This window comes from Peromyscus eremicus, chromosome 15 (genome assembly GCF_949786415.1).
Source record: "Peromyscus eremicus chromosome 15, PerEre_H2_v1, whole genome shotgun sequence".
NCBI lineage: Eukaryota > Metazoa > Chordata > Mammalia > Rodentia > Cricetidae > Peromyscus > Peromyscus eremicus.
Genome location: NC_081431.1, coordinates 64,533,988 through 64,548,536, shown reverse-complemented (window position 1 = coordinate 64,548,536; position 14,549 = coordinate 64,533,988). Strand labels below are relative to the sequence as shown.

Below are 14,549 nucleotides of genomic sequence, written 5' to 3'. Positions count from 1 at the left end.
TTGAACTCGCAGAGATCTGTCTGCCTCTACTTCTTGAGTGCTATGATTAAAGGTGTACACCATGCTCAAAGTTACACACTACTAGTTCAGTCTTAGTTTTCCTTCTCGTGGTTCAACTCTACAGCTGTTGTCTGACACTGTAAATTTAAATTCTGTTTTCTTTTCTTTTTTTTTTTTTTTTTTTTTTTTTTTTTTTTGGTTTTTCAAGACAGGGTTTCTCTGTGTAGCTTTGCGCCTTTCCTGGGACTCACTTGGTAGCCCAGGCTGGCCTCGAACTCACAGAGATCCGCCTGCCTCTGCCTCCCGAGTGCTGGGATTAAAGGTGTGCGCCACCAACGCCCGGCTAAATTCTGGTTTCTTAAGGGTAGTGTTCCATAACTTTGAAATGTTGGTGCTGAAGTTTTTAGAACACAGGCTAAAACATTTACATGCTGTTGTCTTGCATGTGTTTCTAGGGCTGCCCTTTGACTCCATTGCCTCCAGTTAGCATTGCTATTCGATTCACGTATGTGCTTCAGGATTGGCAGCAGTACTTTTGGCCTCAGCAGCCACCAGGTGAGAACATTTGGAACTCTGTTTAACCTATTGAATATAAATTGAAAAGAACATGTATTAAGAAATTAAAATTATCTAATGGTGCTTCAGTCTAGAAATACCTGTACTCACTGTAAATGTTAATGCTGATATTTTGTCTGTGTAATTTTTTTTCTCCTAAAGAAAAGTTCTCATGTCTTTTAGAGACTGTTATTTTATATTTGACAATCTGTCTGTGAAATATAAAGCATCCCCTGTGATGGAACACTGTGTGCATGCATTACCATATACTGAGTGATTAAAATACCTTTTTTAGAGTATTAAGAGAAACCACCCCCATAAGCTGAAAACAGTAATGTAGAAACCTTAGGCCCCTTGAGGATCAAATGATCCTTTCACAGGGTTCACCTAAGACCATAAGAAAACACAGATATTTACATTATGATTCATAACAGTAGCAAATTTACAGTTATGAAATAGAAATGAAAATAATATAGTTGGTGGGTCATCATAACATGAGGAACTATATTAAAGGGTCACAGCATTAGGAAGGTTGAGAACCACTGCCATGAGTATTGGTGGGGGGGGGGAAAGAAAAATAAGTTTGTATATAGTCTTATGGAAGAAGATTGTAGAATATTTAATATGGACTTAGTAAAATGTCATCAGAATTACTTTCTTGGCTGTTCATTGATTAATTAATTCATTAGTTATTAGCCTGTAGTATCCCAGGCCATACCAAGGACTCAGATATGAACAAGGCATCACCTAAGTTCTAGAAAAACTCAACCAGAAGGGCATAGAACTAATCGTAGGGGTTTTTTTTTTTCCTGCTTAATTTGTTGGATATAATTAATTGTTCATTGCATTCCTTTTAAAAATATTTAATGTTATGTGTGTATATGTGGGCATGCATGTGCCATAGTGTGTGACCAAAATCAGCTCCAAATTCCTTCTTCCAGCTGCAGGGCACCCTGCATGGGATGTTCTGGGTCTGGGCCCTAAAGGGGCTCTCTTGAAAACCCACTCTGCAGTCCTTACTGCTGAGAGTGCAGGACCCCTAGTCCTCTCCATGCCTCGTGCCCCAGACAGCCCTTTTTCATCTTGTCTCCTTATTGAGACAGGGTCTCTCACTGAACTTGGAGCTGACGGTTTTGGCTGGACTGGCTGGCCAGCAAGCCCTCGGGATCTGCCGGACTTCCCCCTCCAGTTGGCTACAAGTGTCCACCATTGTGCCCAGCCTTACGTCTGTGTTGCTCAAACTCAAGTCCTTATGTAGGCACAGCCAACACTTTGTTTATTGAGCTCTCAGCCCAGCCCCACTCCATTTTTAAAGACAGGGTCTCCTGTAGGCCAGATCTGTGCGGGCATTTATATTTCAGACACATTTAATAAGAAATAAAGATTTGTTAAGTAACTAGAAGGCTTATCATCCCACCCTCCTCCCACTCACTCTTTTTGAGACAGGATCTTGCTGTGTGAATTTCTGACTGGCCAGGTACTGACTTTTTAGCCCAGGCTGGCATTGAACTTATGCTCCTGCCTCAGCACCCCAAATGCTGAGATTTAGGTATGAGCCACCACACCCATGTATTAATAAATTTCTAGCCTAAAAACATTTTTTTTCAAGTGTACTGCCTCCAAGAAATCAAAATAATATTTTTCATGGTTTATTTTGTTCTAACTCTTTGGCTATAAGATTCAGAATAATTGCTAGGTTAGAGATAATACTGAAATTACTATTATACATAGTCAGCTTTTGGCAGTTATGCGTACCACTACTGTTTTTATACTATTGAGTAACTTAGAACTCTAATGTGCAGTGAAAAAGCCACATCTAAACTACAGCAAAGGGGACGTAAGAGCTAAGCTATTGGTTTCCACACAGCAGGACCACTGGGTGGTTTATAATCTGCTTCTCCTGACAAGTTTCCATTCCTCTTCTGTTCCTTTTTCCAAGGCTACTCTACTTATCAGTTTAAATCTTTCCCAAGGTAGAACCTTTGAGAGAGTATAGACTTAGCATGTGTGAGGTAGGCTAGGCTCTTACATTGTAATTCTGATAGCTAATTAGGTGCTTCATGATGTTCTGTTGCCAGATTTTTAAAGTGTGGATAAAAATATTAACATCCCTGGGAGGCTGGAGTCTGTATAATCTCTTAGCCTTTTCTTTTCTAACTTGCTGACAGCACTGTCATAGGCACCCCAAAGCTGTTACCTTCTGAAAGGGTTAACTTAACTAGTCTTTTCCCACCCCCCAAGGCGAGATCTGTGTAGTTCTGGCTGGCCTGGAATTCACTGTGTAGTGTTTATTTCTATTTTTTGTCAAATAAAGGAATACATTTTTCCCTTGTTTAGATATCGATGCCCTTGTGGGAGGAGAAGTTGGAGGCCTGGAGTTTGGCAAGTTGCCGTTTGGTGCCTGTGAAGATCCTATCAGGTGAGAATTTCAGCCTTTTACTTTATTAAATTACAGGATTATTTTGCTTTTTAAGTTTATATTGATGTTCATTTTGTGACACTGTAGGCTGTTGAAGTAATTAATGCTAGAGATAACTAGCCTGGCTCTCTTTAGTTTGTAACTTCCCGTGAGAACTCTTCCTAAGGTTTGGCAGACTGGGCTGGGATGTGGCTTAGTGGTAGAGTGCCTGCAGAGCATGCACAAGCCCTGGCTTCAGTGTCTGTGGCTTATGGGCCATATCTGGCCAGTGTCTGTTTTTGTGTGGCTCATAATAGGTTTTACGTTTTTAAAAGTTTGCATTAAAAAAAAACACACAAGAAGATAGCAGACTGTACGTGGCTCAGAACACCAGAATATGTGTTCTTTGGCTTTTGCATGAAAAGTTTGCCAGCTCATCTCTGTAACATGATGTTTTTCATAATTGAGAAAATTCATCTACCATGAAGTTCAGCACTTCAAAGTGTATAGTTTGGTGGCTTTTGTGAGAGATCTGTGCAGCCATCATCAGTATATAAATCTAAAACATTTTTAATACCTCAGAGAGAAACTGTTCTTTTAAATTTGTATTATTTATATGTGTTTTCTCATGTCTTTTAAACTACTTGAATTCTGTGATAAAGTTTGTGATTGTTCCTGTGTCCAGGGGTTTATCTGGGTAATTCTCATCAGCAAACATTTTTGTTGGAGTAGTGGGTTTCATGGGAAACATGCTGTCTTAGCCATCCATGTTGTGTTTATTTTTGTGATGTAACCTGGGCATGTGGACTTCTTTGCTTGTGTGTCTGATGTGAGGATCTGGCCTGCTTTAGTCTGGGCCAGTGTAGGAGCTTTGTGACTAGAGCTAGGTGGATAAAGCTGGTGTACACACTGTTTAATTGGACCAGGCAAAGACTCCTGAACCACTGCTCTGGGCCTAGGCCCTTGGGAAGGATGGGAGAGGGAAGGGGCGACTCAGCAGGCTAACGTGGCTCACAAACAAAGCAGGTTCTAGGGCCTTGGGTTGTAGCTGGATCTGTGGATGTTGAGATGCAGCAGACAGGAGGGCTAGGAAGGAAAGGAACCACTTACCCTGCCGTGAGTACTTAGTGAATACGCTGGTTTGGGGCTGGTAGAGTATGGAGGTAGGCCTGGGGGTGGAGACAAGGGAGGGCTACAGAGGCTCATCTATGTTACAGCATGAAGCAGCTACTTTTAAAAAGAAATCCTTTCTAAATATGCCATTATGTGGATATGCTTTATGCTTACTATATATCACATTTTTGTTTATCCATTCATCAACTGATGGACATTTTACTTGTTTGTTTGTTTGGTTTTGGTTTTTTGAGACAGGGTTTCACTGTGTAACAGCCCTAGCTGTCCTAAAACTCACTCTGTAGACCAGGCTGTTCTTGAACTCAGTGAGATCTTCCTGCCTCTGCCTCCCGAGTGCTGGGATTAAAAGCGTGCGCCACCACCGTGCCTGGCTCTTGCTTATATGTTTTGTTTACTGTATAATGTAACATTTTATATCCATAAGACAGCTTCATATGGATATGCTTTCCTTTCTTAAACTAGTTGTTTTCAGTTTATTATACATAACGCCACTTTTTAAAAGTTCTCTTAGGAGTTTTTATTAGCATATATTAATTATACATAATAGGTTTTATAGATTTATGTCTTTTGATTGTATTCACCTCTCCCATTACCCTCTTATCTCCTCCCATTCCTGAGGATCCCTTCCTCCCCTAACTAGTATCCTTTCCTCTTTCATTACTTTTATCTTATCTTTTATTTTTGGTGACTCAGTGAGTTGTTCACAGGAGCATAGGTGTGTGTGTAGGTGAAGGATTATTTACAAGAGTTATAGGCAACTCACCAGAGATTATGCACCACTGAAGAAAATGTCTCCCTCCCCTGACAACCATTGCATACACCACTTTACATACATCTTTAGTCGTTTGGGACACATTTCTAGAAATAGAATTACTGGGTCAGAGGACATACAAATCTTTTGGATGTATTTTATGTTTTTAATTTTTTTTAATTTTAGCGAACTCCATTTAGCAACGACATGGCCTCATCTGACAGAAGGGATCATTGTGGACAATGATGTTTATTCGTAAGTATGTTAAGAACTTGATTCTAATAAATTAACCACCAAGTCTTGAAACAAGGTTTTATTTCTTGAAAGATCAGTGTTTAGACCTGTTTGTGTGGATTTAGAGATGAGTTTTTAAGATGCTGCTTTGGAAAGGTGTTCCTTAATTCAGGGGAGTGAACTGTTTGAATCTTACTGTTGCAGCATAGTGGTCTCTACCATTTATCGTGTAATTCTTTTGAATTCAACTTAGCTTTTTTTTTTTTTTTTTCCGAGACAGGGTTTCTCTGTGTAGCTTTGCGCCTTTCCTGGGACTCACTTGGTAGCCCAGGCTGGCCTCGAACTCAGAGATCCGCCTGGCTCTGCCTCCCGAGTGCTGGGATTAAAGGCGTGCGCCACCACCGCCCGGCTCAACTTAGCTTTTAAGAATCATTGTGGGGCTGGAGTATAGCTCAGTGGTAGAGTACTTGCCCACTGTGCGATTTCACACTCAGCACACACACACAAAAATTCATGAACTGCTTCTAAGAAGTAGGGAGGGGACTGGAGAGATGGCCCAGCGGTTAAGAGTACTGGCTGCTCTTTGAGGACCTGGGTTCAATTACCAGCACCTGTATGGCAGCTCACAACTGTCTGTAACTGTAGTTCTAGGGGATCTGGCACCCTCACACAGACATATATTCAGGTACAACACAAATGCACATGAAAAGTGAATAAATCGAAAAAGAAGTAATGAGTATCCAGATGTATATGATTTGTTGTGTGTGTATGATGACTGTGGATAGGCACACACATGTTATGGCACATGTATGGAGATCAGAGAACAACTTTGAGGAGTCAGTTCTTTCTTTCCACTCTGGGTTCCAGGGATAAAATTCAGGTTGTCAAGACTTTTAGCATTTTGCTGGCCTGGATATTTGATCACTGAGTGTTCTAAGTAAGAAAATAACTATGCCCTCTTCTGTGTAGAGGGAACAACTTGAACATTTCAGCAAAGCTAGGAATATAGTGAAAGAAAAAAAAAAAACATTTTAGTTGCTTTTTATTCTGTGTGCAAAACAGTGAGAAATAGACACTTTCTCTTTTTACAGTTAAAGGAAACTCATTGTATTTGTTGATGGTAAAAGTAACAACATGAAAAAAAAGTAACAACATGAATGTTCTCACTTAAGCAATTAGGTGTAAAGGAGAAAATAAAGGCATAGTTTTCAAGGGCCCACTGAACTTTAGTGTAGTTGTTGTTAAAGTTTAAATTTATCAGTTTGCTTTATTCTTTTAGTACCTTATGTCTTTTGTGGTGTTTGTACCACAGTGCAAGTGTGGAAATCAGAGAGTAACTGTGGGTTGTCTCTTCCTACCATATGGGCCCTGGAGGTTGACATCAGGGCGTCAGGTTTGGTGGCAAGTACCTTTTCCTGCCATCTTGCTGGTCATGAATTTTTTTTAAAAACATTGTGCATAGTACTTCACTGAGTAGATCCTCTGTAGTATATTTAAGGAACAGGATGCTTTCAGTTTTGTCTAAGATTTGTAGTCCCGGGCTAGAGAGATGGCTCAGAGGTTAAGAGCACTAGCTGCTCTTCCAGAGGTCCTGAGTTCAACTCTTAGCAACCACATGGTGGCTTACAATCATCTATAATGAGATCTAGTCCCCTCTTCTGGCATTCACCAAACATGCAGGCAGAACACTGTGTACATAATAAATAAGTTAATCTTTTTAAAAAAAATGGTTTTAGTCCCTATTTTTGTTAGTAGTGATACTAAATTAAAAAGGTGATTACACAGGGACTAGGAAAAATAAATCTAAAAAAGACAATTGTGCATACTTGTTTCTTATTTTCTATTGTATTCTTTAATGTATTTGTCTCATTTGGTTATTAATGTGAATCTCTTAATTTTTATATTTTTAAATTTTGTTTTGATCTTGGTAATCTATTTATTTTGGTCTTAGAGTTTCATGTCTTAAGATTTTATATTTTTAACAACTTGCTTAAATGGTAGTATATGTCTGGATAATAGTAAATTTAAGCGAAGCAAAATGTAGCTGGGTGTGGTAGAGTATACCGACGATCCCAGCACATGGGAGGCTGAGCCTGAAGACTTAACAGGTAGAGGATAGCTTGTCTCCAGAAGATAGGGGAGGGGATGAAAGATGAACTGTTTTTCCCCTTATAGAACGTAGTTAGATACACTGCATTTTATTTATTTTATTTTGCTAGGGTTTTGTTTTTGTTTTTGTAGACAAGGTCAACATGTAGCCCTGTCTGGCCTCCTATTGGTGAGCCTCCTGCCCAGCCTCCCAGGTGCTTCGGTTCCAGGGCTGTGGACTCTCTAGTTCTCATTCCATTGCATAGTGACACATTTATGAGTCTCAGAGAAGGTCATCATTACTGTCTTATTCTATTCCAGTGATTTGGATCCTGTTCAAGCTCCCCATTGGTCTGTTAGAGTTCGAAAAGCTGATAACCCCCAGTGTTTACTAGGTAAGGTACATCATTATGTCCCTTTCTGAAATGTCACATATCTACCTCTTTTCCAGATTGGAACCCTGAATACATTCTTTATACTTTATTTCACCTATTTTTTTTCAAAGATTTATTTATTTATTATGTATAATAGTAAATAAAATATAATTTTATTTATATTTTATATATAAACTTTAATATAAATAGTAAAGTGTTCTGCCTGCATGTATGTCTGCAGGCCAGAAGAGGGCACCAGATCTCATTACAGGTGGTTGTGAGCCGCCATGTGGTTTCTGGGAATTGAACTCGGGACCTCTGGAAATGCAGTCGGTGCTCTTAACCACTGAGCCATCTCTCCAGCCCTATTTCATCTATTCAAAATACTATTTTACATTTTTGTGACCTCTTCAGTTAATACATTATAAAAAAAAAAAGTCTTTACCAATTATAGAGAATCTTTTTGTTTTTTCCAAGACAGGGTTTCTCTGTGTAGCTTTGGAGCCTGTCCTAGAACTCGCTGGACTTTGTAGCCCAGGCTGGCCTCGAACTCACAGAGATCCTCCTGCCTCTGCCTCCTGAGTGCTGGGATTAAAGGCATGCACCACCACCACCCGGCTCCAGTGAATCTTTTATTAATCGGAATAGCAGGGTTTCTTTAATGAATCTATACTTCAACATTCTCTATTAGAGTCTTACATCTGGTTTTGCTTTTCTTATGTTACTATGTCACCTTTTTTTCCATCACAGTCTGCATCCTCAGTTGAGTCCTCTTTGTCTTTTGATGTCCTTCTGGGCCTGTGCTGTGGGGCACAGAGCATGACTTAGTGTGCCCTGGAGCAGGGCTGCTCCAACTCCCTCCACTTATGACCCTTTTTCATGGAGGCATCTTTACATGATACTAGCTATCAATGAAATAGGTATAGAGAGCAAACATGTACTGAGAAGGTTATTCAAGCTGATTCTTTGGTGTGTGTGTGTGTGTGTGTGTGTGTGTGTGTGTGTGTGTGTGTCTTTTTCTGTAATTATATCATTATGTTTATACAAAGGCAGAAAACTTTGTATGTCCAGTAAACATGCTGCAGTGCATAGCATACAGTAGAGTGGTCCGAGCTGAGGTGTTATGTGGCATCACAGCATCTTGTGTAGTGCATATTGGGTGTTCAGAAGCACGACTGCAGTGGAGTCTCAGTGCAGCATGTGTGAGCACTGCCAGAAACATCTCATATTTATTACGTTTGATTTTGAGTTAATTTTTCATCGTTGCACGTTCAGAAGCCCTTTACTGTTTCCAATTTGTGTGTGTGTGTGTGTGTGTGTGTGTGTAGAAATCATTCAATTGTGTGACCACAGTTGGAGAAGTTGGACATTAATGCCGGAGTGCTCACCCTGGTGGTGAAGGTGGGGGAGAGCTGGTGGGCTGACCAACCCAGCTGTCACCCAGGCGTAGAACTAGGGTTATGAGTTGGCCCACCTAAATGTCCACCACATCTGTGATCTGCTGGAGCACATGAAGGGGCTGGTTCTGCAGACCCAAAGCTGCAGGATCTCCACAACACAGGGCAACAATAGGACAACCAAGAGGAGTCCCAGTGAGAGCCCAGCATCGATAGGGTAGCAGAAGCCAGAGGATTTGAACCAAACCATGACTCTCTGCAATGAACAATTGCAAGTATAGATATAAAAAGGGTTTACTGTGTGACTCACTGTGTCACACTACAGCTTCCACAATGAGATTGATTTTTCCTTTTTTTTTTTTTCCTCTTAAGTTTTATTTTGTTTTATGGGGAAGGTTGCAAGGGCATAGGGCAGATACAAAGGGATGGGGAATGAATGGGATTGAAATTGCATGATGTGGAAGATACAAAGAATTAAAAAAGAAGAAGCAGCTAGGCATTAAGCCAAGTTGTATCACATCTGCAAACCTATTTTATGGAGAAAGGGGTATGTAAATATACTTTGGTTCACCTAGCAGGTTATTTGAAGATTATGTGAAATATAAAGTACCTTGAAAAATAGTAATTGCCATTTAGAATCTGTGTCTAGAATTGTTTCTCTTTTTTATATTTTCTTTATCTTTTCTTTCCCTTTGAGATAGGATCTCTCTGTGTAACCCTGGTTAGTCTTGCATTCGCTGTGTAGACCTGGCTCAGGCTGGCCTTGAACTCAAAGAGAGTTGCCTGCCTCTGCTTCTTGGGTGCGGAGATTATGTGCTTCTATGCCCTCTTTTTAAGCGTTATCTCTGCAGGTCTTCTGAAACCTTTTCTTATTTCCCTCTTACATTTAGTACACATGGAGATGTTTTCTCTTTCTTCTCTTCAGTCATGCCTACCTTTACTCTGTATCACCTAATATGTCACAGCTGATGTTGTTAGAATAATACTTATTAATGACAGTATGTTTCTTTAAATTTTTTTTTTTTTTTTTTAAGTTTTCAAAACAAGATTTCTCTGTGTAGCCCTGACTGTCCTGGAATTAGCTCTATAGACTATGCTGGCCTCGAATTCACAGAGACCTACCTGCCTCTGCCTCCAGAGTGCTGGGATTAAAGGTGTCCACCACCGCCTGGCTTCCCAACCATATCTTACCTATAGCTTTTGTTAAAAGACATGCACTTATGTTCTTGGACTTAAATGTCAAGAATGAGTAGGTTTTTTTTTTTCTTTGTAGGTGATTTTGTCAATGAATTTTTAAAAATTTGCCGTCGAAAGGAATCAACTGATGAGATTCTTGGACGATCCACATTTGAAGAAGAAGGAAAAGGTGACCTAATTTTCCTTTTTTACATTCCTCACAAGCCTTGCCCTTGCTCTTTGGCAGATATTCTGGCAACATTTTATCACTTTGAGTTAAGTTGGAGGAGCAAGTGTAGATGGACTGCACAGCTGCCTTTCTTTCCAGGCTGTACCCAGAGCTTGTTAAGACAGCAAATGCATTTAGTCAGTTCTCCCCACCAAAAACATAGTAATAAGGTATTCTGAAAAGCAGTTTTAGATACTCACTTTGAAGTCCCATGAGGGAAAATAATTTGTGTGATATCTGAGATACCCACACTTTCATGTAAAGCTGAACATTTGAATCAGAACTTTATAATTTTATAATTCTGAGAGCATGTAACATTTGTGTAAAGAACTGAAGCATGTAAATGTCATCAGTTTACTGATTGCTTTTCCTGCCACTTTTGGTGATATAATTTGCTTTTCTTTCTACTTTGTAGAAGTTGCTGATATAACTCATGCTCTGTCAAAGCTGACCGAACCAGCACCAGTTCCAATTCATAAATTATCAGTTTCAAATATGGTACATACTGCAAAGAAGAAAATACGGAAGCACAGAGGAGAGGAGTCACCACTGAACAACGATGTTCTCAACACCATTCTGTTGGTGAGTAGCTGCCTTGCTTTTATGTGTGTTTGCATAAGCACATGTTCATTGTCTGTTCAGTTCTTCTTTATGTCGAGCACTGGATTGGGAGCTTAGAGTATAAACTAAGTTCCACATTCAGAGACTATTGCTAGTTAGTGGAGAGAAGGGAGTAGAGTTACAGTCAGACAGACAAGGAGGCAGTGAGAAGAGAGCAGAAAGAGTGTGTAGTCACGTGTGGGAGTCAGGATGCTTCCTCAAGAGGGTGCGGGGTGCTAAGTCAAGCACAGGACTGGGGGCTGAGGTTTTGCTTTGCAGTGCTGGGGATCACACCTAGGGCTTCTCCTGCCTGAGGGCATGTTGAACAGTGGTGTTTGTAGAGTGCTTCCACAGGAGTGATCAGGGTCAGGACGGGCAGGTAGCAGAAAGCCTGCATCATGTAGCACTGCGCTTTTGTCTTACAGTCTAACACTCTTAAAACTCATTTGTGATAGAGATTGAAACTTTCAAAATGTTCTTAGGAGAACAGTCTAGAAAAATCTGTACAGTATGGACTAGAGGGGACAAAGAAGAGGGTTAAATGGGTCCTGGGTGTAATGTAATTGGAATGGTGCAGGCTGGGAGCCACAGATTTCCCGCCTGACATCAAACAGGTCACTGCAGCTTTCTCATCTCTCACATGAAGCTGATAGTCAAGCATGGTGGTGCACGCATTTAATCCCAACACTCAGGAGGCAGAGGCAGGCGGATCTCTGTGAGTTCTGGTCTACATAGCCAGTCTAGGACAGCCAGAAATGCATCATAGAGAGACCTTGCCTCAAAATGACTAGGAAAAAAAAAAATGAAGCTAGAGATTGTTGTAAAATTAAAGGGCCATGTGTGGTACTATCTGACATGTAATAGACCTTTTATTTAATGATAGCTGTTCGTATTTTAGTTGTAGTTATAATATAGTCATGAGGGAAACTCTTCAAGTATAGTGTAATGAAGGGAAGGGAATGCTGTATGTGTACTGGAGGCTGACCTTAGCATATGTCTTGACATTTTTCTGAACAAGGTACGTTATAAATACAGGTAACATGAGAACGAGATAGTGTTTGTAAATGTCCCTCTACTGGCTCTTAGTACTTAGTAGTTACTTTAATTTTTATAAATCTCTTAAATATTGGTTAAAAAACTAAAAGGTAGCCGGGCAGTGGTGGTGCACACCTTTAATCCCAATACTCAGGAGGCAGAGGCAGATGGATCTCTATGAGTTCAAGGCCAGCCTGGTCTACAGAGTGAGTTCCAGAACAGCCAGGGCTACACAAAGAAACCTGTCTTGAAAAACAAACAAACAAAAAACAAACAAACAAAAAAAACAAACCTAAGAAGTCTGAGCATGTTTTATGTGGCAGAGAAGATAGATTATTGGGTAACAATATCAGAAAACAGTTTGGATACTAATAAAAGAAAGTAATTTTCTATAAAGAAGACTCCTTAAAAATGTATCCTTACAGCCTGGTAAGGTGGCATAAACCTAGCACTTGGAAGGCTAAGGCAGTAAGATCATGAATTCTAGTCTCCCCTAGGCTTTATAGTGAAACTCTATCTTCAAAAACAATAACCTGAAAGGTTTTGAGTGCAGATTAAACAGTCACTTGTCATTGACACTGAAACCTCCCACCGCATTGCTGTCTGTCTGAACACACACACACACACCGTGCTAACTTAGAGAAGATATGTTCATTGGCCATTGCAGGCTCACGCTCCTCATTTTCTTAGGGGTCTGTCAGACCATGCCTTTAGTATTTCATACATGAAACCCTGTGGATGAATTACCACAGGTTCAGCCTAAATACAGAGGTGCTTTTAGGTTGTCTGTTACAGTTTTGACTCTAAAGATATTCACATTTTTTTAGAGATTTATTTATTTTATGTACATGAGTGCTCTATCTGCATGGGCACCCTTATGCCAGAAGAGGGCATCAGATTGCACTGTAGATGGTTGGGAGCCACCAGGTGGTTGTTGCAGATTGAACTCGGGCCTCTGGAAGAACAGCGGATGCTCTCAACGGATGAGCCTTCTCTCCAGCCTCCTCATTTTTTTACTTACACATGATGTAGTATCACTTGATGAGTATGGAATCAGGGTGATGAGACTTTGGCTTCTCTGTTGTTTAGCTCACAGAAACAAGTGGTTATTTGAATGAAATTTTTCTGAAATTTTGTATATTACTGAAAACATTTTTCTCTTGACAGAATATAGAATCAGCTGGACACCACAGTAAGAACATTTCCATAATTTTAACAGCAAATCCACTGGAAAGTCTGACAGTGTCTTCTATGTATGGGTCATAAAAATCAACAGAATAGCCAGGTGTGGTTGGTAGCTCACACACTTAGTCCCAGCACCTGGAAGGCAGAGCAGGTGGATCTCTGTGAGTTCTTTGCCATCCTGGTCTACATATTGAGTTCCAAATTAGCCAAAGCTATATAGTGAGACCCTGTCTCTCAAAAAAGAAAAGAAAGAAAATGAAAACTCAGCAAAGCAGGCAAGTTTAACCCGTACTATCCCTTCCCCAGTTCTTGTTCCCAGACGCTGCCTCTGAGAAGCCGCTAGATGCAGCTGCTTCAGTAGACACTAGCAACCCTCCACCAGAGGGCGAAGACTATGTAAGTTGGAGTTCCACATTAAAATATTTTAAATGCACTTAATTTCTAGAGGTCTACTGAATGTCTAGCATGGTAACTTAAGTATCTCGTCATTTTAAAAACTGTCTTGGAGCCAGGTGGTGGTGGCTCATGCCTTCAATCTTAGCATTTGGGAGGCAGAGGCAGGTGGATCTCTGTGAGTTCAAGGCCAGCCTGGGCTACAGAGTGAGTTCCAGAACAGCTAGGGCTGTTACACAGAGAAACTCTGTCTTGAATCACGCCCCATCCCATCTAACCCCAAAAAATAAAATCTTAGAAAATTGAGTGGAGTTCACAGCCACTCAGATAACGACCTGCTTAGAACGTTTGCGGAGATCCCTGTTTTGGGTAGCAAGAGCTTTTAGGAGGCAAAAGGTAATAGTATACTGTGCATAGCTGTCAGAGTACCCTTATTTTAGAGTTCCTGCCAAATCATTAAGTTTGTTCTGCGGCAGATTCTCACTGGTTACCTTTGATGGGACTCTTCTCTCCGACTGTTTATTCATGCATGCAGATTTGCTGTTAACAGGCTTTGTTTGTTTCTCTTTTGTTACATTTAGACTCTGTACAATCAGTTCAAGTCTGCGCCCTCTGACAGTTTAACATACAAACTGGCCCTGTGTCTCTGTATGATCAATTTCTACCATGGAGGGCTGAAGGGAGTGGCACATCTCTGGCAGGAATTTGTTCTTGAAATGCGCTTCAGATGGGAAAACAACTTTTTGATTCCAGGGTAATAATTTTAATTTCCAGTTGTTTAGATAGTATTTTTTTTTTTTTTAATCAGCAAACACCTGACTTCTTTTAGGAATTCTTCCTGTAAAAGTAGTAAGAAATGTGGATCCAGTGTGACTCAGAGGTATTCAGTGCAGTCCATTTATAATAGGAGAAAAGGCCTGACAACCAAATGTCAGTGGAATGGTTAAATTGTGCTGCGTGTCTACAAGGTTTTCTTCTAGAATCTTTTTTGTTTTGTTTA

The 14,549-nt window shown here is 40.3% G+C and overlaps 1 protein-coding gene across 1 annotated transcript in view; it reads left to right on the top strand.

Moving 5' to 3' along the window:
- Positions 1–14,549, top strand: part of Rab3gap1 (RAB3 GTPase activating protein catalytic subunit 1) — a 35,141-nt gene that overhangs the window by 1,126 nt on the left and 19,466 nt on the right. The window contains exons 2-9 of the mRNA XM_059280200.1: positions 456–555; positions 2,893–2,974; positions 5,025–5,093; positions 7,482–7,555; positions 10,205–10,297; positions 10,752–10,918; positions 13,463–13,552; positions 14,131–14,303. Of these exons, the coding sequence (XP_059136183.1) occupies positions 456–555; positions 2,893–2,974; positions 5,025–5,093; positions 7,482–7,555; positions 10,205–10,297; positions 10,752–10,918; positions 13,463–13,552; positions 14,131–14,303 (848 nt within the window). The remainder of the gene's footprint in view (positions 1–455; positions 556–2,892; positions 2,975–5,024; positions 5,094–7,481; positions 7,556–10,204; positions 10,298–10,751; positions 10,919–13,462; positions 13,553–14,130; positions 14,304–14,549) is intronic.